This window comes from Leopardus geoffroyi, chromosome D2 (genome assembly GCF_018350155.1).
Source record: "Leopardus geoffroyi isolate Oge1 chromosome D2, O.geoffroyi_Oge1_pat1.0, whole genome shotgun sequence".
In the NCBI taxonomy this organism is placed as follows: Eukaryota; Metazoa; Chordata; class Mammalia; order Carnivora; family Felidae; genus Leopardus; species Leopardus geoffroyi.
The window spans coordinates 35045400-35069599 of record NC_059334.1 but is presented as its reverse complement, the minus strand read 5'-3'; the positions used below and the strand labels follow the sequence as shown (position 1 = coordinate 35069599).

Below are 24200 nucleotides of genomic sequence, written 5' to 3'. Positions count from 1 at the left end.
CTTCTTCTCATTCAACGTCTTTCTTCTTATTTAATCTTCTCAATACTGTAGACCCAGTTGGTTTCTTTGAAGCTGTTAGTCAGGCACTCTCTTGGGCACCCCACCTGCGGGGGTCCTCGGGGCCTTCTCAGCTGCCACAGCCTAGGTCCGGAGTGGACCTGGCGCCGAATCACTGGCTGGCCCAGGTGTCGGGGTGAGTGTGAGGGGCGGGGAGTCTACGGACAGGGAACAGCTCGAAAACTGGGGAGCAGGCTGAATAGCTGGGGGTCCGGACTCCAGCCTGGGCTTCGGGAGAATTTCTGATGCTGACCAGGCCTCCCTCTCGGCCTTCCAGGCTTTCTTGCCGGCAGGGCCGGAAGGGAGAGGTGCACCTGCAGCCCGGCCTTCTCGGGTCCCACGCCCAAGAGGTTCAGGCTCATTGGGGTCCCTCTCCGTGCTTCGGCGCGGGAAAAAGATTTTGTCACCCACGGTGAGCTGAAGTAGCAACAACTCGGACCTCAGCCCTAGCCTTCTGCTTTGGAAGGCAAACCCCCTGACTAACCTGAACGGACGTCCTGTTAGAAGGTGGCGCCTGGATGGGCCTGGGGTGGCGAATACAGTGAGGAAGGTGTTGCAGTTCTTCAGGAGAGAGGTGACGGGAATCTAAACTGAGTATGGAAAAGTGATGAGCACTGTGGCTGGTTGGATTTGTTGGGTTTGGCTTGTACCCAAAGCTAAAGCTTATAACCTGTATGATTATGAAGGTGGTGCCACTAAAATTAGGAGCCCATACGTGAGGAGGAGGAATTTTGTGGAGCTTGGGATATACCGAGTTTGAAACAGGGGCTTAGGTGTGGATGGTAGAAAGATTAAAAGGGGGAAAAGAAAAGGCTGGGAAGTAAGCCGAAAAGAAACTTTCAAGGTGATAACCAAACAGGTGAAGTTTCATGTAATAAGAAGTCTTTGTTTTGGTTTGGAGAAAGTTATCAATGACATGAAATGCTGCAAGGTTCAAAAGAGGAATTTGAAGTTTGAGACTAGGTAGCTGGATTTGATGATTAGGAAGTCATTAGACCAGTTAAAAGATCTGCTTGAATACAGTCAATTACTGAGAGGAGAGATTGCAAGTGTAGACTAATCAAACCTTCATCGTTTGGAGCATGAAGCAAAAGATTATTGAGCGGGTGTCAGTCCCTGTAAGGATTGGGGTTTATTTTTATTTTATTTAAAAAAATGTTTTTAAGTTTATTTATTTTGAGAGAGACAGAGCGTGAGCAGGGGAGGGGCAGAGAGAGAGAGAGAGAGAATCCCAAGCAAGCTCTGTACAGAGCCCGACCTGGGGCTGGAATTCACAAAACTGTGAGATCATGGCCTGAGCCAAAAATCAAGAGTTGGTCGCTTAACCACTGAACCACCCAGGCGCTTCTGGGGTTTGGTTTAAAAAATACAACACACATCATGTTTTGGGGCAGAAAGCAAGTAACCAATGTGTATGATACAAATCTAAGAAAAGAGAGAAGGAAATGGGATCAAAATTACAAATGGAACGATCAGTTATGGAGAGAAAGGAGGACTCTTTTTTTTTTTTTTTTTAATTTTTTTTTAATTTTTTTTTCAACGTTTATTTATTTTTGGGACAGAGAGAGACAGAGCATGAATGGGGGAGGGGCAGAGAGAGAGGGAGACACAGAATCGGAAACAGGCTCCAGGCTCTGAGCCATCAGCCCAGAGCCCGACGCGGGGCTCGAACTCACGGACCGCGAGATCATGACCTGGCTGAAGTCGGATGCTTAACCGACTGCGCCACCCAGGCGCCCCTAGGAGGACTCTTTAAGAATATAGGAAAAGTGGGGGAATGAGTTGAATGAGGAAGTACCTGAAATTTACATATCTTTGGTACGAAAGTTCTCTTTGCAATAAGGTTAGTTTTTCTTACCTGAGTCTTAGGATTTTTATGGTATTTCTAAACATTCAACATACTATACTGTTGGAGTTCCCTCTAGATTAGATATGTTTAAGTAGCTCAGTAATATGTAAATGCTTGAGTAGCAAATGACATTTATAGAGAAGAATTCTCTCTCCCTCTACAAATGATCTCTTCTGTTACACAGAAAAAACAGAAGCGATCATGTTGCTACAACCAAATGTACAAACCTTCTTCCCTTTTGTTTAAAGAGACAAAGTGTCCCTTCTTTTTTCTTTTTTTTTAATTTTCTTTTTTATTTTTTAAAATTTACATCCAAATTAGCATATAGTGCAACAATGATTTCAGGAGTAGATTCCTTAGTGCCCCTTACCCATTTAGCCCATCCCCCCTCCCACAACCCCTCGGTAACCCTCTGTTTGTTCTCCATATTTATGAGTCTCTTCCGTTTTGTTCCCCTCCCTGTTTTTATATGATTTTTGTTTCCCTTCCCCTATGTTCATCTGTTTTGTTTCTTAAAGTCCTCATATGAGTGAAGTCATATGATTTTTGGAAAAGTGTCCCTTCTTAAGGAAAACAAATCTCTGAAGTCTCCCAGTACCATCCTCTCCTCCCTAATCAGGATCCTCTTTTTTTTTTTTTTTCCAGTTATTTCCTCTCTCCTACATCATCTGCCTTTTGCCTTCTACTCATACCTTTCCTTAAGCATTTAGAAATATTCTTCCTTAACTGTATTTTGATATACTCCCATTTATTTTTGTGTCTTTTCATCCTCACAGCTAGAGTTCTTGAGTATATCATCTACTTTCCTTTGTTTTTTCCACTTTGAGCTATTTCTCAGCCTATTTCATCCTGTCTTCTTTCCAGCATTCCACTGAACTACCACAAAAACTACTTTTACTAAAGTCACCAATGCCCTCTATGTGTTAAATCATAAATTCTCAATAGGGACAAAAAAAACATAATACTTTATGTATACTTTATATATTATACTTTATATAGTTGTACTATATATATTCTTCTGGAAACACACTAACACATTCTATTTACTAAAAATTGTTACCCTCCCTCCTACCTTTTTTTTTTTTTTTTTTTTTTTTTTTTTACTGCTCTCCAGCCACATCTTCTCAGTCTTCTTTTAGGCCCATTTCCTTGGCCCTACTCAGATGTTGGAGTTCTTTCCATAGGCTCTTTCTTACTATGCACATTCTCTCTTTGTTGTTTTTTTTTTTCTCCTTATAGCTATAATCCCCATTAACAAAAAGTCGTGTTTACTCATAAGCATGTCTCCAACTCGGCTTCTCTCTGAAGCACCAAACCTACACACGCAGTGGTCTTGTGAATATATACATTTAGGTCAGATATATCCAGAATTGGGTCAGTATACAGGACCAGGGCTAACTGCCTCATTTTTCCTCTCATCTCCACCCCCCAAATCCACCTAATCTTTGCTCAAGCCTAAGCATTTCTCCTATCTTTTCATTATACTCTGTCCCTGCTGTCAACTCTGTTAGTCCAGGCCACCACCATAATTCATCTCTCAGCCGGTGTCACAATATCCAGTTGCCTAAGTTTCCACAGTGCGGTTTTTCTTAAAACTATAAATTGGATCTCATGAATTCCCTGCTTAAAACCATAAAAAATGACTTTACATTGCACTAAAAACTAAGTGAACCAGTCTCTGCTTATCTCCTTCCCCGTCACATCTCACCACATCACCTCACCTCCTAAAGTTGCTAAATTTGTGCTGGTTTTCTTTACTTGTGTTCTCTGTCACCTTAAAGATTGGTGAAATTCTGAAGGACTTCTGTCATAGAAATTACATCTTACTGTTTTGTTTGCCTTCTTTGCTGAAGTCTAAACACTCTTAAGTTCAAGGACTTATTTAGTTCACCCTTTTATCTCCATTGCATGCTGTATATAAAACATATTCCGAACTATCTGTTGAATGAATAAATGGTCTAAGAATTGTCTGAGAATCAGAGGAGCTAGATTCTTTTCTGATCTCATTCTCTTACCTTGCATATAGGCCCTTCTATGCCCTCATTCTGTTATATGTAGAAGGAATACATTTTCTTTTTTAAAAGGCGAAAGATTTATGTGATCTGAAGAGAAACCAGAGTATACATTTTCTTTTTTAGACACTATTCCAAGAATAGAAATTTGACTACACATCTTCCTTGACTTATTTATGATGAGGTTATGTCCTGATAAACCCATTGTAAGTTGAAAATATTTTAAGTCAAAGATGCATTTAATATACCTAAATTTACTGAACATCATAGCTTAGCCTAGCCAACCTTAAATGTGCTTAGAACACTCAACAGTAGCCCACAGTTAGGCAAAATTATCTAAACAAAGCGTATTTCATAATTAAGTGTTGACTATCTCATGTAATTTATTGAATACTGAAGTGAAGAACGGAATAGTTGTAAGTGTATTTCTTGTTTACTCTGGTGATCATGTGGGTGATTGGGAGCTGTGGCTCACTGCCTCTGGCCAGCATCCCACAAGAGTATGGTATCACTCTACTGGAAAAAGATCAAAATTCAAAATATGGATTCTAATGGATACATATCACTTTTGCATGATTGTAAATTAGAAAAATCTTAAGTCAAACCATCCTAAGTCAGGAACTGTGTGTTTTATATTTGCATTGTTTGTGACTCATCAGGTTGAGTGTTCATTTGGTAAAGAGGATTTATGAAGCATGTAAGCTGCAGTCAAAGCTCTGATAGAACTGTTTCTGAACAGTTTCTCAAGTGGCTTTAAAATAAGCTGGTAGCATTCTGTTTTCTGATTCAAAAGTCACTAATAACAAAAAGATGGCTATGGTTGTGGTACGTGTATAAATTTCCCAGAAAGTTTGTTAAAATGATGAAAGAAGTAACTGCAGCTGCTAAAAGAATAAGTAGCTAAAGAAACAGGCTAGGGGCGCCTGGGTGGCTCAGTCCATTAAGGGTCCCACTTCGGCTCAGGTCATGATCTCACAGTTCGTGAGTTCGAGCCCCTTGTCGGGCTCTGTGCTGACAGCCTGGAGCCTGCTTCAGATTCTGTGCTCTCTCTCTCTGTCCCTCCCCGGTTCATGCTCTGTTTCTCTCTCTCTCTCTCTCTCTCTCTCTCTCTCTCTCTGTCTCTCTCTCTCTCAAAAATAAACATTTAAAAAAAATTTTTAAAGAGACAACTTACACTGCTATGTGTGGCATTTATTTAATTGTTATATGTATTAGGCTTTTGTTCATAATATGAATAGAAGAAATAAGCTCTCTTCTTTTATAATAGAAGGGTAAGGTGGGTTTTAAAGCTAAGCACTGATGAGAGCCACAAGTGTTATGCTTTCATCTCAGCATTAAGGATAACAATAAATCCAGATGGCTGGTTTAACTTACAGTATTCTCCTGAGATTTGAACTATTGCCAGTGAAAACAACTTTGGTGGAAACTTTTCCTGGAAAGAATTTTTCACCAGTTTAAGAGGATGAATAGGAATGTGGCCTCTAAAATAAAGGAACTATGAAGTCACTTGCTTTGAGAACAAGCAGCTCTTCTGGGGTGTGCTGTGACAACAAAGTACCACAGACCTATACCTTCTATAGGGTGACTGGTTTAAGAATATAACTTACTGTCAGATCTTTTAAATATAATTTTTGCTCAAAATAATTTATTAGAACACATTTTGGCTTCTAAATAAGAAGCACATCCTTCAGTTCTTTTTCTTAAATTATAAGCTCAAAGAGCACATTTGCTATCCATTTGCTGCCTAGTCCAATATGGCAACCGCTAACTACATGTAGTTATATGAATTTAAATTAAGTTAAAATTAAAACTTCAGTACATCAGTTGCATTAGCCATATTTCAAGTACTCAATGGCCACGTGTGACCAATGGATACTAGTCCATCATTGCAAGAAATCCTATTGGACAGTGCTGCCTTAGAGAATGTTCCTAATAACTAGTCTCTAGGAGCCAGGTGAGAAAGGGAGCCCAAGATTCATGGACCTGGGTTTGAATTCTAGCTCTTATACTTATTGTAGGATCTGACTTAACATTTCTAAGACTTTATCATCTTATCTGTAAAAAGGGGATAAGCACAATATTTATAACATTGAGTTGTGAAGATTCAGTGAGATAATGTAGATAAGTGCCTAGCATAGTGCCTGGCCCACAGTTAGTAACTGAATACATTTTAGGTATTATTAATTTATTTACCCTTAATGAATAAAACACTTTGGAGCTGAAAATTTAGTTTTGGAAAGGGTACCATCTTCCAAAGTTGGCTCGGTTGAAGTGCTCAAATTGGAGTCTTCATTGAGGGAATTACAGTATTCTCCTTTAAGCTACATTTTATATTTCAGGTGAAGATTTTATTCCAAGAAATGTATCATAATACAAGTTTAGTTGCAGATCTTCTCATTGGATATTCCTGTTTGTTTGTTTTTTTTTTAAGTGTATTAGCCCAGATGATAGTTAAAAGTTAGTAGGTTCTATATAGCAAGTCTGTATTCCAATGACACTAATTTTTTTTTTTTTAAGTTTATTTGTTTTGAGTGAAAGAGTGGGAACAGGTGAGGGGCAGAGAGAGAGAATCCCAAGCAGGCTTCAGTCAGTGCAGAGCCCAACGTGGGGCTCGAACTCACAAACCATGAGATTATGACCTGAGCCAAAACGAAGAGTCAGATGCTTAACCGACTGAGCCACCCAGGTGCCCCTAATGACACTATTTAACACCCAAATAGAAATATAAAGCTGACATTAAGCAAACCTATTAAACAAAGCATCTGATTAGATAAAGTAGAAAAATGAGCAGGTTGCAGTATTAATCTAGAAAAATTTAGTAGGTCCAATGCCTGAAGTGTCAGGGTTTATTGTCCTGTTGGTTGCTTGCTAAGTAGAGATGGCTTTGAACAAAGAAATGTATTTGTTTCTAATACAGGAACTGTTAACAGCATTTATTTTATGCATAATAATTAATACAGTAATTATTAAAACACATCTTAGTAATTAGTAATTTACTTAAAAACTTCTAGGGGCGCCTGGGTGGCGCAGTCGGTTAAGCGTCCGACTTCAGCCAGGTCACGATCTCGCGGTCCGGGAGTTCGAGCCCCGTGTCAGGCTCTGGGCTGATGGCTCAGAGCCTGGAGCCTGTTTCTGATTCTGTGTCTCCCTCTCTCTCTGCCCCTCCCCCGTTCATGCTCTGTCTCTCTCTGTCCCAAAAATAAATAAATGTTGAAAAAAAAGGAAAAAACAAAAACAAAAAAAAAACTTCTAAACATGTGCCAGACGGGAGGGGGAAATCATCACCAATTAGTCCTTAAATGTCAGATGCTTTCATAAAATAAATTACTTAATCTTAAAAGAACTGCTCAGGTTTATGTCATTGTTTTCTGTGTCAACAGAATTGAATGAATGCATCCATTCTGGAAAGTTTTCCTTTCCTCTTTGGGATTTATCTTCATGCAGAGAAACTATTCATTTTAAATTTTTTTACAGTTGGGCTACACTTCTACAGTAGTATAATTTTGAATTAATGGACCACCAGACTAAACACCTGATAACTGATGTTATCCATATAAAAGAAGGGAACACGTTAAGGTAATTAGATATTTTTCCACCATCCCCCATTTGCAAGGATAATAAAGTTTTTATTTGAAGCATAATTAACACTCAGAAAATTATATGTCATAATATAAAGCCCAATGAATTATCACAAAATGAATACAACTTGTAACTATATCAAAAAATAAAATGTTACAAGTACCCTAAACCACCCCCACGCTCCTCTTAGTCACTACCCTCACTCTCCTCAATGAAAGCATTTTTATCAAACCATAGATTAATTTGGTCTGTTCTAGAACTTCACATAAATAGAATCATACTGTATGTTTCCTTTTGCTTCTGGCTTTGTTTGTTCAGTAAACAAACAAATCTTACAAATAGATTTAAGATTTTGCTTCATGTAACAAGTTAATTTTCATTGCTGTGCAATTTTTCATTTTAGTAATATTGTGTAATTTATTTTTCCATTCCACTATTAATAAACATTTGAGTTGTTGCAGGTTTTCACCATAACAATATATTTTTATACATATTTTGGGTGCACATTTGTACACATTTTAATCCATATGGAAGTAGATTTGTGTGTCACAGTTATTAAGAATATTTTTTAAATAAAATATAATTGACATACTATAAAATTCACATTTTAAAGTATACAAGTTAGTAGGTTTTAGTATATTCACAAAGCTGTACAATCATTATCTCTAATCCCAGATGGTTTTTATCACCTTAAGAAGACATGAGAAGCCCATAACCACTAACTCCACATTCTTCCCCTTACACCCAGCCTCTGGCAACCACTAATCTACTTTCTGTCTGTGTAGATTTGCCTATTCTGGACATTTTATACAAATGGAATCATACAATATGTGACCTTTGTGTCTGGCTTCTAAGCATAATGTTTTCATGGTTCAGCCATTTAATAGCATGTATTACTTCATTCCTTTTTATGGTTGAATAATATTCCATTGTTTGAAAATTTGTTATTTACCCATTCATCAGTTGATAGACATTTGAGTTGTCTCCACTTTTTGAATATTATGAATAATGCTGCTAGGAACATTTGTATGCAAATTTTTGTATGGACATCCATTCCTAGTTTTCTTGGTTGTATACCTAGGAGTAGAATTTCTGAGTCATTTGATAACTCTGTCTTTAACTTTTGCAAGAATTCACACTGTTTTCCACAGCAGCTATACCATTTTAAATCCCTATCAGCAATTGATGAGGGTTCCAGTTTCTCCACTTTCTTGTCAATACTTGTTATTGTCTGCATTTTGATTATATCTAGTCTAATGGATATGAAATAATACTTCATTGTGATTTTGATTTACATTCTGAGAAGGTGTTGAGCACATTTACCTCCGCTTATTTGTCATTTGTATGTCTGTCTTCTTTGGAGTAATGTCTTCAAATTCTTTACCCATTTTTTTTATTGTGTTGTCCTTTTATTATTGAGTTGTTAAGTGTTTATATATTCTGGATAGTAGTCCCTTATAAAATATATGGTTTGCAATTATTCTCTCATTCTGTGAGTTCTCCTTTTACTTTCTTGATAATGTCCTTCAAAGTACAAAAATTTTTAATTCTGATATAAGTCCAGGTTATCTGTTTTTTTCTTTTGTTGCTTGTGCTTTTGGTGTCATATCTAAAAAAATTATCTAACCCAGGGTACTGACAACTTAGTGCATATATGATTTTTTCTAAGAGTTTTTAATAGTTTTAGCTCTTAGATTTAGGTCTTTGATACATTTTGAGTTGATTTTTGTATATGACATGGGGTAGAGGTCCATATTCATTCTTTTGCATGTGGAAATCTAGTTGTCCCAGCACCATTTGTTGAAATGACTCATCTCTCTCCCAGTGAATGGTTTTGGCATTCTTATCAGAAATCAATTGACTGTATATGTAAGGGTTAATTTCAGAACTCTCAGTTCTATTCAATTGATCTATATGTGTATCCCTTTGCCAGTACCACATGGTACATTTGTAGTAGGTTTTTAAAATCAGGAAGTGTGAGTCCTCCAAATTTGTTCTTCTTTTTCAAGATTGTTTTGGCTATCCTTATCTCTTTCATTTCTGTATGAATTTTAGGATGATCCTGTCAGTATCCACAAAAAAGACAGCTGGCATTATAGTAGGGATTGCTTTGAATCTTAGGCCAATTTGGCGAGTATTGCTATCTTAACAATATTAAGTTTTCTAATCCATGAACATGAAATACCTTCCCAAGTTTTAGATATTTAATTTCTAATTTCTTTCAGTGATGTTCTGTACTATTCAATGTACAAGTCTTGCACTTTTGTTAAATTTAGTCCTAAGTATTTTGATCTTGATGCTCTTGTAAATGGATTGTTTTCTCAATTTCATTTTCAGGTTATTCAATGCTAATGTGTAGAAATAGAATTGTTTTTTAGGGGTGCCTGGGTGGCTCAGTTGGTTAAAGCGTCCGACTTTGGCTCAGGTCATGATCTCATGGTTTGTGAGTTCGAGCCCCACATCGGGCTCTGTGCTGACAACTCAAGCCTGGAGCCTGTCTTGCTCTCTCTCTGCCCCTCCCCTGCTCGCACTCTGTCTGTCTCTCAAAAATAAATAAACGTTAAAAAAATTTTTTTAATAAAAAGGAAATATAATTTTTATATTAATCTTGTATTCTGTGAGCTTGCCAAACTCACTAACTACGATTTTGTGTGTGTGTGCGTCTGTGTTCCTTAGGACTTTACATATATAAAAATTGTGTCATCTGCAAATAGAGGTAGTTTTTTTCTTCCTTTCCACTTTGGAAGCCTTTGGTTTCATTTTTCTAATTGCCCTGGCTAGAATCTCCAGTACCATACTGAATAAAAATGGTGAGAGTTGGGGCGCCTGGGTGGCTCAGTCCGTTAAGCATCCAACTTCAGCTCAGGTCATGATCTCACACGGTCCGTGAGTTCGAGCCCCACGTCGGGCTCTGTGCTGACAGCTCAGAGCCTGGAGCCTGCTTTGGATTCTGTGTCTCCCTCTCTCTCTGCCCCTCCCCTGCTCATGCTCTGTCTCTCTCTGTCTCAAAAATAAAAACATTAAAAAATATATTTTAAAAAAATGGTGAGAGTGGACATCATTGTTTATTCTTGATATTTAAGGAAAAAGGTTTTAATCTGTAATCATTAAATATAATGTTAGCTATGGGATTTTCATAGATGCCCCATCAATGTTAGGAAGTTTCTTTTTCTATTTTAAGTGTTTTTATTATAAACAGGTGCTAGATTTTGTCAAATTATTTTCCTGCACGTTTTGAAATGATTATATGGTTTTATTGTCTTTTATTTTATGTATGTTGTGTGTTACATTGATTGATTCTCATATGTTGAACCAATCTTCCATTCTTGGAATAAATCCTATTGGCTGAGGTGTATAATCTTCTGTATATATTGCTAGATTCAATTTGCTAGCATTTTGTTGAGGATTTTTACAGCTATTCTTAAGTGATATTGGCCTGTATTTTCTTGTATTGCCTTTGTCTAGTTTTGTCAGGATAATACAAGGGTACTTTTTGATGTACACTAAATTGTTTAAACTTTTTTCCCTCCAGAAAATGATTCACAGCCTATTTCTCATAAACTGTTCCGGTGACATATTTCTAGAGAAGCACTGGAAGAGTGTTGTGAGCCAGTCTGTCTGTGATTATTTCTTTGAAGCTCAAGAGAAAGCTGCTGATGTTGAAAATGTACCACCTGTCATTTCAACACCTCATCACTACCTCATCAGTATCTACCGGGATAAGCTCTTCTTTGTGTCTGTCATACAGACTGAAGTGCCACCTCTATTTGTAATTGAGTTTCTACATCGAGTTGCTGACACTTTTCAGGTTGGTTATTCATCAAATCTTTTGAACTTAAATTACTCAAGTTAGGGGTAGGACACATGATGATATTCTTTAATTATCCAGCTTTGTATGTGTATTCTATCTCCCTCCTTTTCAACTAAGAATAAATTCATAAACCCTTTTTTGTAGGGTGTGTAGCAGTTTACATGGCTGTTGTATTCATTGTTTCAGTAGAACACAGTAATCTCATGGTCATGGAAGCCACCCAGGCACCCCCAAAAAACAATATCACTTCAGAAGGTTATTTTTTATATGTATTACAAATTATGTCATCAGGAAACAGTAATGCCCTCTACATACAGTTCTCTGAATGGTCCCAAGATTTTTATTGGTTATGCAGTCTTCTAATATTTACATTTTATTATCTTGCTAAATGTACCAAATAATTGAAAACTTATCTGTGTTTTGGAGGTAGGCAAGTGAAGTTTATAGTTCGCATTCTAGTTTAATGTTTCAGTGTACTCTCTGGCTTAATATGTAATAGGAATTCAGTTCAATCTAAAAATATTAAGAAAATTATTCAAGAATAATGTAGAGAACTACAAAGGGTTTTTTTCCTTCTGATTTATGTATTTTCAACATATTAAACAATGAATTATGCTACTATAAGTTTATCCTGCTGAACAAAGAGTGTCTAGCAAGCCTTTCTTCATGTCTTCCATTGTGCAATATTATGTACATTTTATTAAGGACTACTTTGGAGAGTGTTCGGAAGCTGCAATTAAGGATAATGTGGTCATTGTATATGAGCTCTTGGAAGAAATGTTAGACAATGGATTTCCACTGGCTACTGAATCTAATATTTTGAAAGAACTGATTAAACCACCAACAATTCTACGTTCTGTCGTCAACTCTATTACAGGTAAGGTGAAAACGTAGGAACTGAGCAAATAAAACTTTATAAACAAGTTGTTTATAATCTTGTTTATGATCTGACAGATTATTAAGGTAGTACAGCTTTCCCAGAGTTAAAGTTAGTGCTGTTGTGAAAATGGATGTGTGTTTCTTTTCATGGGAAGAGGCTAGGTCTTAAATGAAAAAGAAAACTTTTGGTTTTTATTCTTTTATTATAGATTTTTCTATAAGACCACAATAACATTATTACTGTTACTTAATACTAAATAATAAGACTGAATAACTTCCCAGTTAATCCTAAAGAAGCCAATAGAAAAGGGAAGGCTACATAGAAGAGCATTCAATCTATGTATAGACTGGCATTGTACTATTTAAAATAGCATTATTTTATGTGATGTGATGAATGTATAAACTAATACTATACTCAGAGTCATTTTGTAGTGTATAAGTATATCAAATCATGTTATACACTTAAACTTAACACAATATTATATGTCAATTGTATCTCAATAAAAGCTGGCAAAAATAGCATTATAAAACTGGCATTATGTTATATATAAAATATATAAAACCCAAATTACTAGACTATAGAAAATGTAAGATCCTCACCACAGAGTACATATTGTCTCCTCCAAGTCTTTGTTTTATACATGCAGAAGATTTATTAAAACAAAAAGATAGGAAATTAGTCTATTTGTGAGATCTCATGCAATGTGGGCCTTGTACTTGTTTTGTAAGTTTCTAATTTTGGTTTATTTCTTGAGTGTAGCTAGAAATTAGGTACATCCAGATGATGGCTTTTTTTTTTTTTTTTTTTTTTTTTTGAGAGCATTGAAGTCTTCTGGAGAAAGATTTCTGTGAAATGTTACATGCCACACCAGCTATAATGTCTACCATTATAAACCCCTCTCCAAATATACTGACCTAAAAAATGGGGCAAGGGAGGCTTGCAAGAAAGCTTTATTCATCCTCTATACAAGGCTGAGTGTTAGGAGAAATTCAAGGAAAGATAAGATGGAGTGTCTGTGTGCCTAAAATTTAAACTCTGGATGAGAGATTGGGAAAAAAAAATAAAGTACATAAATAATAGTAAGATTGTAAAAGGCAATTCCATACTTTATAGATAATGCAGTGACACTGGAAGGTACACATGATATAATATTAAATGGAAAAAAAAAAAACACAAACCATAAAAATTATTTAATTATCTTAATTATACATAAACATTCATACAGACAAAAAAGCTCTAAAATGTTTTCAATGACCATCTCCAACTAAGGAACTACATACTATATTTTTGCCTTACACTTTCTAATTTCCAAAATGAACATGTATTTTATAATTACTAAAATAATAGAATGACAGCGTATAGGCTATTAAGGCAGTGCTTTATAAAATTCAAGAGAATGGTTCAGTGGATGAAATAATTCCTTCTGAATTATACTGGTTGGCCCTAGGGCAGAGCCCTAGAGAAGCAACAGAATTTAGGGAGAGAGGGAGGAATAAGAGCATTCTATAGATGGAACGATATGAGAAAACACACACAAAGTGAAAAGCCTTGAATTGTATTAATTTGTTTAGCAGAAGCAGAGCTGTTTTTTAGCTGAGTCGTGAGAGATAAAATTAAAGAGTTAAGTTGAGGAAATTCTTGAATGCTAGGCTAAATTTGTTTTGGGGGGTTTTTTGGTGTTTTTTTTTTTTTTTTTTTTCCCACAAAGCCAGTGTGGAAACATTGAAAGTTTTGAACAGGAAGATTAAGGCAGTGTTTTTCAAAAATTTTGGAAGGCAAAAGGTTGGAGACACTAACACCAATCAAATGAGACTGTAAAATTATATGTAAAAAAAGCAAAATTATCAAAATACAAAAAAAAATAATAAGTGGAACCTACTTATGAGGAAAATGTTTAAAGAAATATACCAAAATGTTAATGGTAGTTGTATTTTGGTAAAAGGAAGATAGATATTTTTAGCAACTTTTCTGAACTTCACATGTGTTGTTGTTGTTATTAAGCATGTACTACTTGTATGTTGGCAATGTAAATTAACCAAAATGTTAAATATGTCAGAGCTCAAGGATATGTTTTGGACAACCAGACTTTCTTCAGACATATGTCAGTTTATCAGTAAAAAAGCCAGACATTAAACATGAGCGATATTGCAGCCATATGGGTGTCTGACCTTAAAATGGGAGAAGGCTAGAGTGTGTTCTTCATCCAGTTACTCCACTGAGGCCTGCTTGGCAGCATCTCATGTAGAATTTAAGCTGAATACCAAAGGGCCTACTAATCACTTTGTATTCTCAGTGGAGACATTTTATCAGCAGAAGATTTTAAAACAACTAGCCTCTTTTCTTCATCAGTGGCAGCAGGATGAGATTCCGTTGTTGAGCCACTGGAATCAGGTTAGGTTACTGTTAACATGCAGAAAGCAAAAGATAAGTAAGTGAATTTAACCTGGTTTGGCACATAGAGGACCACATGGTCTACTTCTGTCTTCTAGAAATTTGATCATGTTGGTATGAATATATCTCCGACAATTCTGGAAACCATCCACAAGTGGTTCTTCAAATACTTCAATGAAGTAAAACCCAAACAGTAAAGAAGCAAATAAAGCATTCTTTTTTTGTTTTTTGGTTTGGTTTTGTTTTGCTGGTTAATAGCTTCTTTCTTTCTTTCTTTTTTTCTTTCTTTCTTTCTTTCTTTCTCTCTTTCTCTCTTTCTTTTTCTTTCTCTCTCTTTCTTTCTTTTTTGCTCTTTTCTTTCTTTCTCTCCTTTCTTTCTTTCTTTCTTTCTTCCTTTCAAGTTAGCTGTACACCCAACTTGGAACTTGAACTCACAACCCCAAGGTCAAGAGTCGCACGCTCTACCAACTGAGCCAGCCAGGTGCCCTTGTAAATAGCTTTTCTGATGACCATTTAATGCATTACCTTTGCTTTCTCCTCTTCCGGTTTCTAGGCAGCAGTAATGTTGGGGACACACTCCCCACTGGGCAGCTGTCCAACATCCCATGGCGACGGGCAGGGGTAAAGTACACAAACAATGAAGCCTATTTTGATGTCGTTGAAGAAATAGATGCAATTATAGATAAATCAGGTAATTGTGTGCATGTAATCTTATTTGGGAAGAAACAGTTGAGCTGACATAAGCTGAACAGAAAATTGAAACCCTTTGGCAGTATGGCTTCAGTGGAAAGGCATTCACTTTCTAATAGCTTAAAAATCTGTTTATTTTGCCCAGAGGTTACATATAATTTTCATAACCACTAGTTTAGATCTGCCAAACCTTATAAATCAGATCTCATGCTGCCTTGTTAAGCCAGTTATTACCCTGTATGCCTCTGCCTTTTGCTGTTTATTCATTTAAACATTTATTGTATATCTACCATACACCATACTTTTGCTACCACTTTAATATGCAGTACTTCTTTTTTTTATGTATAATTTTTTTTAATGTTTATCCATTTTTGAGAGGGAGCAACAGAGCACCAGCCAGGGAGGGGCAGAGAGAAAGAAAGACACAGAATCTGTAGCAGGTTCAGGCTCTGAGCTGTCAGCACAGAGCCCAACACGGGGCTTGAACTCTTGAGCCGTGAGATCATGACCTGGGCCAAAGTCAGACACTTAACCGACTAAGCCACTCAGCTGCCCCTATATGCAGTACTTCTAATAACAACCCCCCAAAAAACAGCAGTACTGTCTTAGAATCATAAAGTTTTATTTAAAACATCTAGTCCAACCCTCACATTTTATACATAAGGAAACTGAATCTCAGAAGAGCTTAGTAATCTGCTTAAGGTCACACAGCTAGTTGCCGTGTGAAAATGAGTTATTACGAATTACAACCAATCTTTTCTTTAGTGAGTGCTCTTTTTCATTATAAAATTCTATCCTACAGAATAATAACTGTATTATTACAGAATAATGCCTATTTCTTAAAGTTAACAGTTTAGTCCATTTCATGAGAAACTTGCCTCATTTGTAAATTCCATTAAAAATATTTAATTTCAGGGGCACCTGAATGGCTCAGTTGGTTAAGCATCCGACTTCGGCTCAGGTCATGATCTCGCGGTTCGTTGATTCGAGCCCCACATTGGGCTCTGTGCTGACAGCTCGGAGCCTAGAGTCTGCTTCAGATCCTGTGTCTCCCTCTCTCTCTCTGCCCCTCCCCCACTCGTGCTCTGTCTCTCAAAAATGAATAAACGTGAAAAAAAAATGTTTTTAATTTTTAACTTCATATCCAGCAGTCTTTCAAGGTTCACTCTCAAGATAGAGTCAGGTTTGATATTCCTTAGAATTACCTACCAGAGTTAGATGTGGGCCATGGCACTTAGTGAAGAAGCTGTTGAAACTGGTGTAATAGATCCTTTGTCCACTAACTTGTTAGAAGATGTGCAAGTTTCATTATGTCTGACACTCAGGAGGTGTCTCCATTACTTCAGATACAGTGATAGCTCTAGTAAAGACTCAGATTCCAGTGATGTTATCACTTTATTTCTTTCCTCAGGATCTACAGTCTTTGCAGAAATTCAGGGGGTCATTGATGCTTGCATTAAGCTATCTGGAATGCCTGACCTTTCTCTTTCTTTCATGGTAAGTTCTCCTGCCCTGTAGTTCTTTGCATGCCTAATACATATGAAGTACTAAATGAAATGATAAATACTGAGAGATGTTTGTATCTTAGATTATAAGGATTATCTCAGTAATATTCTTAGTACAGCTTCCCAAGACAGTGTTTTACATGATGAGCATGGCCTTTATGAAAAGGCTGAGGTCTTTTCCTGAGTTTGCCAGAAGTGGCTTAAGTGGCTGGCTGGCTTCTGCAAATGTGTAGTCTCACTTAACCGAATTATTTGTTTTGCTGATGAAAGGGCATTGATCTTTTTCATCATTTTAGACTCAGCGTGATACACTACTAAGAAAATCAAGAGAACAGAGTTCTGATGCTGTCTTGTCCTGACCTTGACTTTTTCAAACCTCAGTTTTTTCATTTATAAAATGGACATGATACTACTTGTATTTTCTACTTAATAGTTATTGAAATTCAAATAAAATAATATCCATTAAGATTGTGTTAATGTGGTCATAGTAACCAACTCTTAACATGACTCTTTTATCTTTAGGGAGTCTATTAATTTCTCATATCTGAGTAGAGTTGCCATATTCACTGCACTCTATGAATATTGCTATCTTGTTTTCCTGGCAGAACCCACGGCTTCTAGATGATGTCAGCTTCCACCCCTGCATCCGGTTCAAGCGTTGGGAATCTGAAAGAGTTTTGTCATTTATTCCTCCAGATGGGAATTTCCGACTCATATCATATCGTGTCAGCTCACAAAAGTATGTCGGTGCATTAACCAGAAATCTACCATCATAGATCAGTGTGATGGGTAGAATTCACTTTACCTTTTCCATTTTGACAGTTGAATACTTGAATTCATCACTGCTCCCTTTAGCCATGGCCCAGCAGGAGACTCAGGAAGAACTGGTGAAAATATGTATCTAATATAATCAGTGTAACTTGAATCTGAGAGTATAAAATAGTAGTAAATGAGAGTAGTAAAATATATACCTGAGAACAAGCATTTTGGAATTGTGTAACCTGGGCAAAACCTTGAATCCATGCCATAATTTTACTGTGGTCTTTAGGCTTCATAACTAAAGGACACACATATCTCCAGCTTCCCAGGGTTATCTCCCAACTAACTGGCTTCAGGTCACTCTTTTGTGTACTGAGGTTCAAATGAATGAATTAGCATTATGGGTTGTACCTGGTTTGTCCCTGGAAAATATCAGAAGGTATACGGGTAATATTAGACGGGACTTAAAAGCAAAGGAGTTGTTTCTTGGCTCTTACCACATAGGGACTATTTTATTTAGTATAATTTTAAATTATCTTTTCGATAGTATCTTAATTCATTTCTTTAAACTAGGGCTATTTGCCCCAATTGTTTATACTATCTTGACTTGTATATGTATTGCTCAGAAATTGTATGAGTCTTAGTGCAGTGATGCTGGAACCCTGATATACTCAAACCCCCTGGTACAGATGCTAAGTCTCCACTTCTGGGGGTATATGGTCCCATAGTGGAGTCAAAGGCAGGGTAGGACACTCTGGACTGAAGTTTTCAGGCTACCTCTAGAACTGTCTCACACCATTAATCATGTTTGTGGTTGAGTCTCTCTTTCTCTTTTCAGTCTAGTGGCAATACCAGTGTATGTGAAACATTGCATCAGCTTTAAGGAGAACAGTTCTTGTGGAAGATTCGATATTACAATTGGACCAAAGCAGAATATGGGGAAAACTATTGAAGGAATCACAGTAACAGTTCACATGCCAAAAGTTGTACTGAATATGAACCTGACACCAACACAAGGCAGCTATACATTTGATCCAGTTACCAAGGTATGGCCACCTCTCATCAAGAGTAAGCAAGTGTTTCTGCAGTCTTTATTTTGTAATGGCAGGGAGGGCAGAAGGAAGGGTTTAATGTCTTGGTTAAAACTAAAGTTCCTAACAAAACCTAGAGAGCATACTGTGCTATGCGCCTGCCCTGGCTGTGGAGGGAACCCACATCTGCTGCTGAGGAGATGAACAGAAAACTGAGACTCATTCTGTTCTCCCTCAGAGTGTGTCTTTTTCTCATCCACTGATCATCTAGAGACCCACTCGCTAATGAGCTTTTTAAAAAGAGAGAAGCATTACCTGGATATAAGAAGATAGTATTGTAGTCTATTGTTAAATTTTCTTTAGAAATTGATCAGTAAGACCTTTCTTTTTCATTTAAAAGCACTGTTTCACACTTTTCCACAGTGGGTACTGGCTAGGAAAGCTGCTTCCTCACTATACATAAATGTGCCTCTAGCAGAGGGTTTTCAGAGAAACTATAAAAGATGATTTTCTCTCAGCTTCCTGCTTGGGTAAAAAATATGATTCTTTTCAGTGGCAGTTACTGTACTGCCTGATAAGTGAAAAGGCATATTTTTGAATGAAATCATCATCCAATCCAGTCCTAAGGATTTGAAGAACCTCCCCGGATACTACACAGGGCTGAGCAATGAAGGGGGAGCTCCAGATCCCTGGCCCTTCACCTTGGCTTCAGTCGTAACAGCTTCACTTTCTTGACTGTTACTGAGCTTCCACACTAAAGATTTCATTTGAACAAAGAAAGCTAAAAGTTTAAAAAACACCAGTTTAGGTCCATTTTCTCATTTTACAAGAAGAGTAAACTGAGGCCCAGAGACACAGTGAAGGCAATATAGTAGAAACAACATTTGAAATCAGTCTTAGGTTCAAATCCCAATTTTTTTTTTTTAACATTTATTTATTTTTGAGAGAGAGAGAGACAGAGCATGAACGGGGGAGGGTCAGAGAGAGAGGGAGGGAGACACAGAATCTGAAACAGGCTCCAGGCTCTGAGCTGTCAGCACAGAGCCCGACGCAGGGCTCGAACTCACGGACCGCGAGATCATGACCTGAACCGAAGTCGGCCGCTCAACCGACTGAGCCACCCAGGCGCCCCTTCAAATCCCAATTTTGCCTCTAAACTAGCTATGTGACCCTGAGCAAGTCATTTGACCCCTGAGCCTCAGTTTCCTTATTGATAAAAAGAAGATAAAATCTGCATCACAGGCTTTTTTTTTTTAATGTATATTTTTGAGAGCAAGAGCGAGTGGGGGAGGGATAGAGAGAGAGGGAGACACAGAATTGGAAGTAGGCTCCAGGCTCTGAGCTGTCAGCACAGAGCCCTACACAAGGCTCAAACCCACAAACCATGAGATCATGACCTGAGCTGAAGCTGGATGCTTAACCACCTGAACCACCCAGGTGCCCCCAGGCTTCTTTGAGATAATGTGTGAATAGTGCTAAGCACAATACTGTATCCAAAAGTAGATGGTCTACAAATGTTGGTTCTCTGTGCTCACCATTCAGAGTCACAGAAGATCCCAGGTCTCTTGTTTCCAAGACACTGTGCTCCATTCTGTACAGAAAGTTATGGTGTCTTTGAACCTTGTCTCTAAACATTTGTCTTTAGTAAATAGTTCAGGTTGTATTTGGTTGTTATGTCTTTTTAAGGTACTAACATGGGATGTGGGAAAAATTACTCCACAAAAGCTCCCAAGTCTTAAAGGACTGGTAAATTTACAGTCTGGAGCACCCAAGCCAGAAGAGAATCCAAGTCTCAACATACAATTCAAGATCCAGCAGCTTGCTATTTCTGGTAAGGATAAGTTTTGTGTTTAAGGGTTAACTGAATTTTGCTTAGAAGGCTACTAACATTCCTTCTCTAAAAAGAACTAACTCCAGCCTGCCTTTCACACTGTGCTATGGGGCCTCCTCTCAGGTACAGTGATTTTGGAGAGCACTTTAACTTCCTTCACCAGACCCCCTTCCCAGCAGAAAAGAAGGAGTCATTCATACTCACAGAAAGAATCATCTTGAAAAGACATCCCTTGCCCACATGGGAATCTAAACTAAAACCATCCTTCCACAGTGCTATAATTTATGAACAGTAGAAAGGAGATTGCTTCCAAATGATAAAAGGGACTCTTGGTTAATGTCAGATTTACTGTGTAGTATTCATTGCTAAACAAATATCATTGGTTGGTGTGACCAGGATAATAATTTGTTCCTTTCCTTACCTGTTCTTTTTGACACAGGCTTAAAAGTAAACCGTTTGGACATGTATGGGGAGAAATACAAGCCATTTAAAGGAGTCAAATATGTCACGAAAGCTGGAAAGTTCCAAGTGAGGACATGAGAAGAAGCCAAAATTCCTCAAGATCTGTTTGTTTTCCTAGTGTCATTATAGTTTATTACTGTTAGGTACCAAGTGGGTGGGAATACATATTCTAGTTAAAGCATCCCTGTTGAGCTACACACCGCTAACGAAGTTGCTTAGTAATCAATGTAGGGTTCTTAAGGAGCTTTAAGCTAAGGAAACTTTGAATTACTTAGCTTATTTTGTATCATTTCAGTTAGGAAGATTCTGGAGGTGATTTCCTTCATGGGGGGCATCAGCTGGAGGCTGCACGTTGTAACAGTAAAGGCAAAAGTCTACAGTGATCACCTGTTCCCTAAAGCAAATGAACTGGTCTCAGCCAGCAGGAGCTGTCTTAATCTGTAATGTGATGCATCAAGTGCAGCCAAATGTCACACCTGATTTTAGCCATCCCAAATCAGCAACTGTCCCAACAGAGGAAATCTCCCCACCCCCAAGAAGTTTACAGAAAACTGCCTCTTCAAGTGTTTGCCTTATTCAGCTTTTCACTTGTGCCATTAAGCAAGCACTGTAGCAGAAGCCACTTCCACATGGCCCTGGCAGGGGGCACTACTGCTCCATGCTTCATTCTCACTATACTTGGTATTGTATTTTTTATAAATAAGATTTTTATGTAAAGCTCAGATTTTGATTTACAGGGACCTTGCTGCAGTATGTACCATCTCAGTTTTGTGCCACTGGTTCAGCCATTTAGATAGCATAGTAAAAATGATTTGTATCAAAGGGGCAAATGCTTCATTAAGGTCATAAAAGGGAACACTACTTCTGCTTTTAGGAAGTTATTGCAAGCACAAGCATTTGAGATTTGAAGCAAATTTAAGCAGTAAAAGAGAAACTTCAGTGAACCTTTGCCACCTTCGTGTTCTATAAAACTTGTCAACACCGCTTAAACCATAGTTAGCCTAAAGGCCTCAAGCCCTAGTTCAGCAAAAGGAAGAAAATGTGCCTGCTTCACTATCGTCAGTCTTTTAAACCTTTTATCTTTTTTATTGTTCTTAAGGTCTTTGAATTTACCTGCATCCCTTGTCTTCAAGGGGAACCCCCTTTTCATATTGTGTGCTTCCCAAGGTTATGGTAGTAGGTTCCTTCCTGAAGCTGTTCAGGATTATTACTTGAATGTCTCTACTGTACTGACAAAATACTTGGATGTGCATTATATTGAGGCAGAAACAAAACCTTCACCAACACTGATGAAACCATATTGATCCTCATGGTTGGCAAGTCAGTCTGTAGTTGTATCACTTCACTCAACTTCATTGGCTTTGAAGTCCTTGCCCAGTTGTTTTGCCTCATGAGATACGAAGAATGGAGATAGGCTGAAAGATGTAAGTGCTTGTTCATCATGGTTCCCACATGTTCTTGCTTATGGTATTAGTTTTCTTCTCCTTGTAACTCCATTCTCTTCATTCGTCTCTGCTTATAACTGCCTTTTCTGTATCATGCTAAGAATGACCCTTAAATTCATCACATTGTGCTATCAAGGGCTAGTGGTTGATGCTGGTACACAGAGCCCACCATACAGCAGCATTCTTACCTTTGCCTGCCTAGGGTACCCAGCCTGCCTTTCATCTAATAGGAAATGGCACTTTTTGCAAATTTGGAATTTCCTGGGTAACCGATATCAGTTTGGCAGCTAAAATCAGGGCGTTGCCAAATATTTATTCCCTTTGCCTGAGGTTAATTACCCAGTTCAGTTGCTTTTCATTTTTAATGTCTTTTAATGCCCTATCTTAAAAGAGCAGTCAGTACCTTGGCTTTTCTTTCTGCAGAATCCCTAATCTCAACCATCCATATCGCAAATGTCCAGTTTTCTTTCTGTGCTATCTTCTCATATATAAACAGATTATATGCCAAGAGTCCCTTGTCTTTAGCAATTTCTGCTAAAACTTCCAAGTAGACTGTTTCCTTTTATAATTAAATTATTGTATTTATTAATTTGAATCCAGTAAGTCCTTTATCTAACCTGGCTTTACTGTCAATTAAAAGACGAAGCAACAAATTGATTTTTTTTTAACTTGACTGTTGATTGAGCATTCTCAGATGGGCATGCCTCAGTATCAGAGCAGGCTAAACATGATCAGATTTTGTTCTGTATCATCACATAAGGTGTAAGGGTTGCTGCAGAGCACTTCCAGGTGCTCGTCTCTTAACCTCAGTATGTTAACAGCCATGTGTACTTTCTCTAAGCATCACCCTATGGCCAGAGACTGAGCAATAAGTGATCAAAGCTACTCTCCCTACCACCACCACCAGCACCAACTACTAATAAGTAACAAAGATCCATGAATACTTAGTAGAATATTTTTCAAACACAGAAATCCAGCTAATCCCAGAATTGCCCCATTTTATAAATTCTTAAAGGAGCCATCCTAAGAGCAAATGAAGTTAGTCGCTCATTCTCTGTATAAGGAAGTTACTCTCATTTATTCAAAGAGTATTCATGTGATGGGTTCATTCCTAAAGTGGTGCTACAGAAGAACCTTTGGAAGATGCTGGTCTCACTGTCCTTAGAGTCCTCTGATTTGAGAAAACAACTAAAATATGATGCAGCAGGAAGGCAGCACCAGTGAACATATGGTGAGTAACAAAAATTAGACCATGAATACTGTTTTCAGATGCTGAGCTAATTCTGTAGCCTTGGATATTTCTCTTCAACTCCAGGAGTCTGGAATCTGCCTCCCTAGTCAGCAACGCTTCTAAATTGGCAATAGGTGTAGTCTGCAGCACTATCCCCCTTTCACACTCCCCTTTCAGATCTAGAAAACCAGGCAAAAAGTGATGTGCCCACTCTGCTCCCAAGTACCTGTTCCTGCTTATAGTCAGTGCTTCCTCAAGCAAAAGGAGAATGTCCCCAAAAGCTAGCTGCCTTATAGCCCTGGTGGATCCCTGACAGCCCTGTTGTTCTGTATTGGGCTTTGAAATTCGAAAAATAGGCATGTGATATTCCTGCACATGTAACAGCTTCAGCTTCTTAGAGGCGATGGTTTCCACAGCTAGCTAGATGAAGACAGACTACTGGATGATCCACATCAACTGGCTGCTTTCTTTCTATTGTTAACCTTTGTCACCTCCTTCTAGTGTATAATCCCAAACCTGTCCTTTATTATGCAGATCTTTGTTAAGTAAATATACTACTGCTATACAGTAGTATGTTGTTCATCCAGTACATTTGGATTAAATAAAAGTCTTTAGTTGCCAAATCCTGAAGATTAGTTTCATTGGCTATTTTTCAAAACAAAGGAGA

The 24200-nt window shown here is 37.7% G+C and overlaps 1 protein-coding gene across 5 annotated transcripts; it reads left to right on the top strand.

Moving 5' to 3' along the window:
- Window positions 1-123: 123 nt before the first annotated feature.
- On the top strand, window positions 124-24163 carry AP3M1 (adaptor related protein complex 3 subunit mu 1). 5 transcript variants are annotated; one of them, XM_045439667.1, is made up of 10 exons: window positions 124-193; window positions 7393-7494; window positions 11030-11305; window positions 12014-12185; window positions 15133-15270; window positions 16681-16766; window positions 17380-17513; window positions 18372-18579; window positions 20251-20395; window positions 20835-24163. In XM_045439667.1, the coding sequence occupies exons 3-10, from the start codon at window positions 11033-11035 to the stop codon at window positions 20933-20935; spliced, it is 1257 nt and encodes a 418-aa protein (XP_045295623.1). In that variant the 5' UTR covers window positions 124-193; window positions 7393-7494; window positions 11030-11032; the 3' UTR covers window positions 20936-24163. The 5 variants fall into 5 exon arrangements, with proteins under 5 accessions (XP_045295623.1, XP_045295622.1, XP_045295624.1 ...); XM_045439670.1 differs by having other exon boundaries at window positions 155-469; XM_045439666.1 differs by lacking the exon at window positions 7393-7494 and having other exon boundaries at window positions 124-469.
- The last annotated feature ends 37 nt before the right edge of the window (window positions 24164-24200 follow it).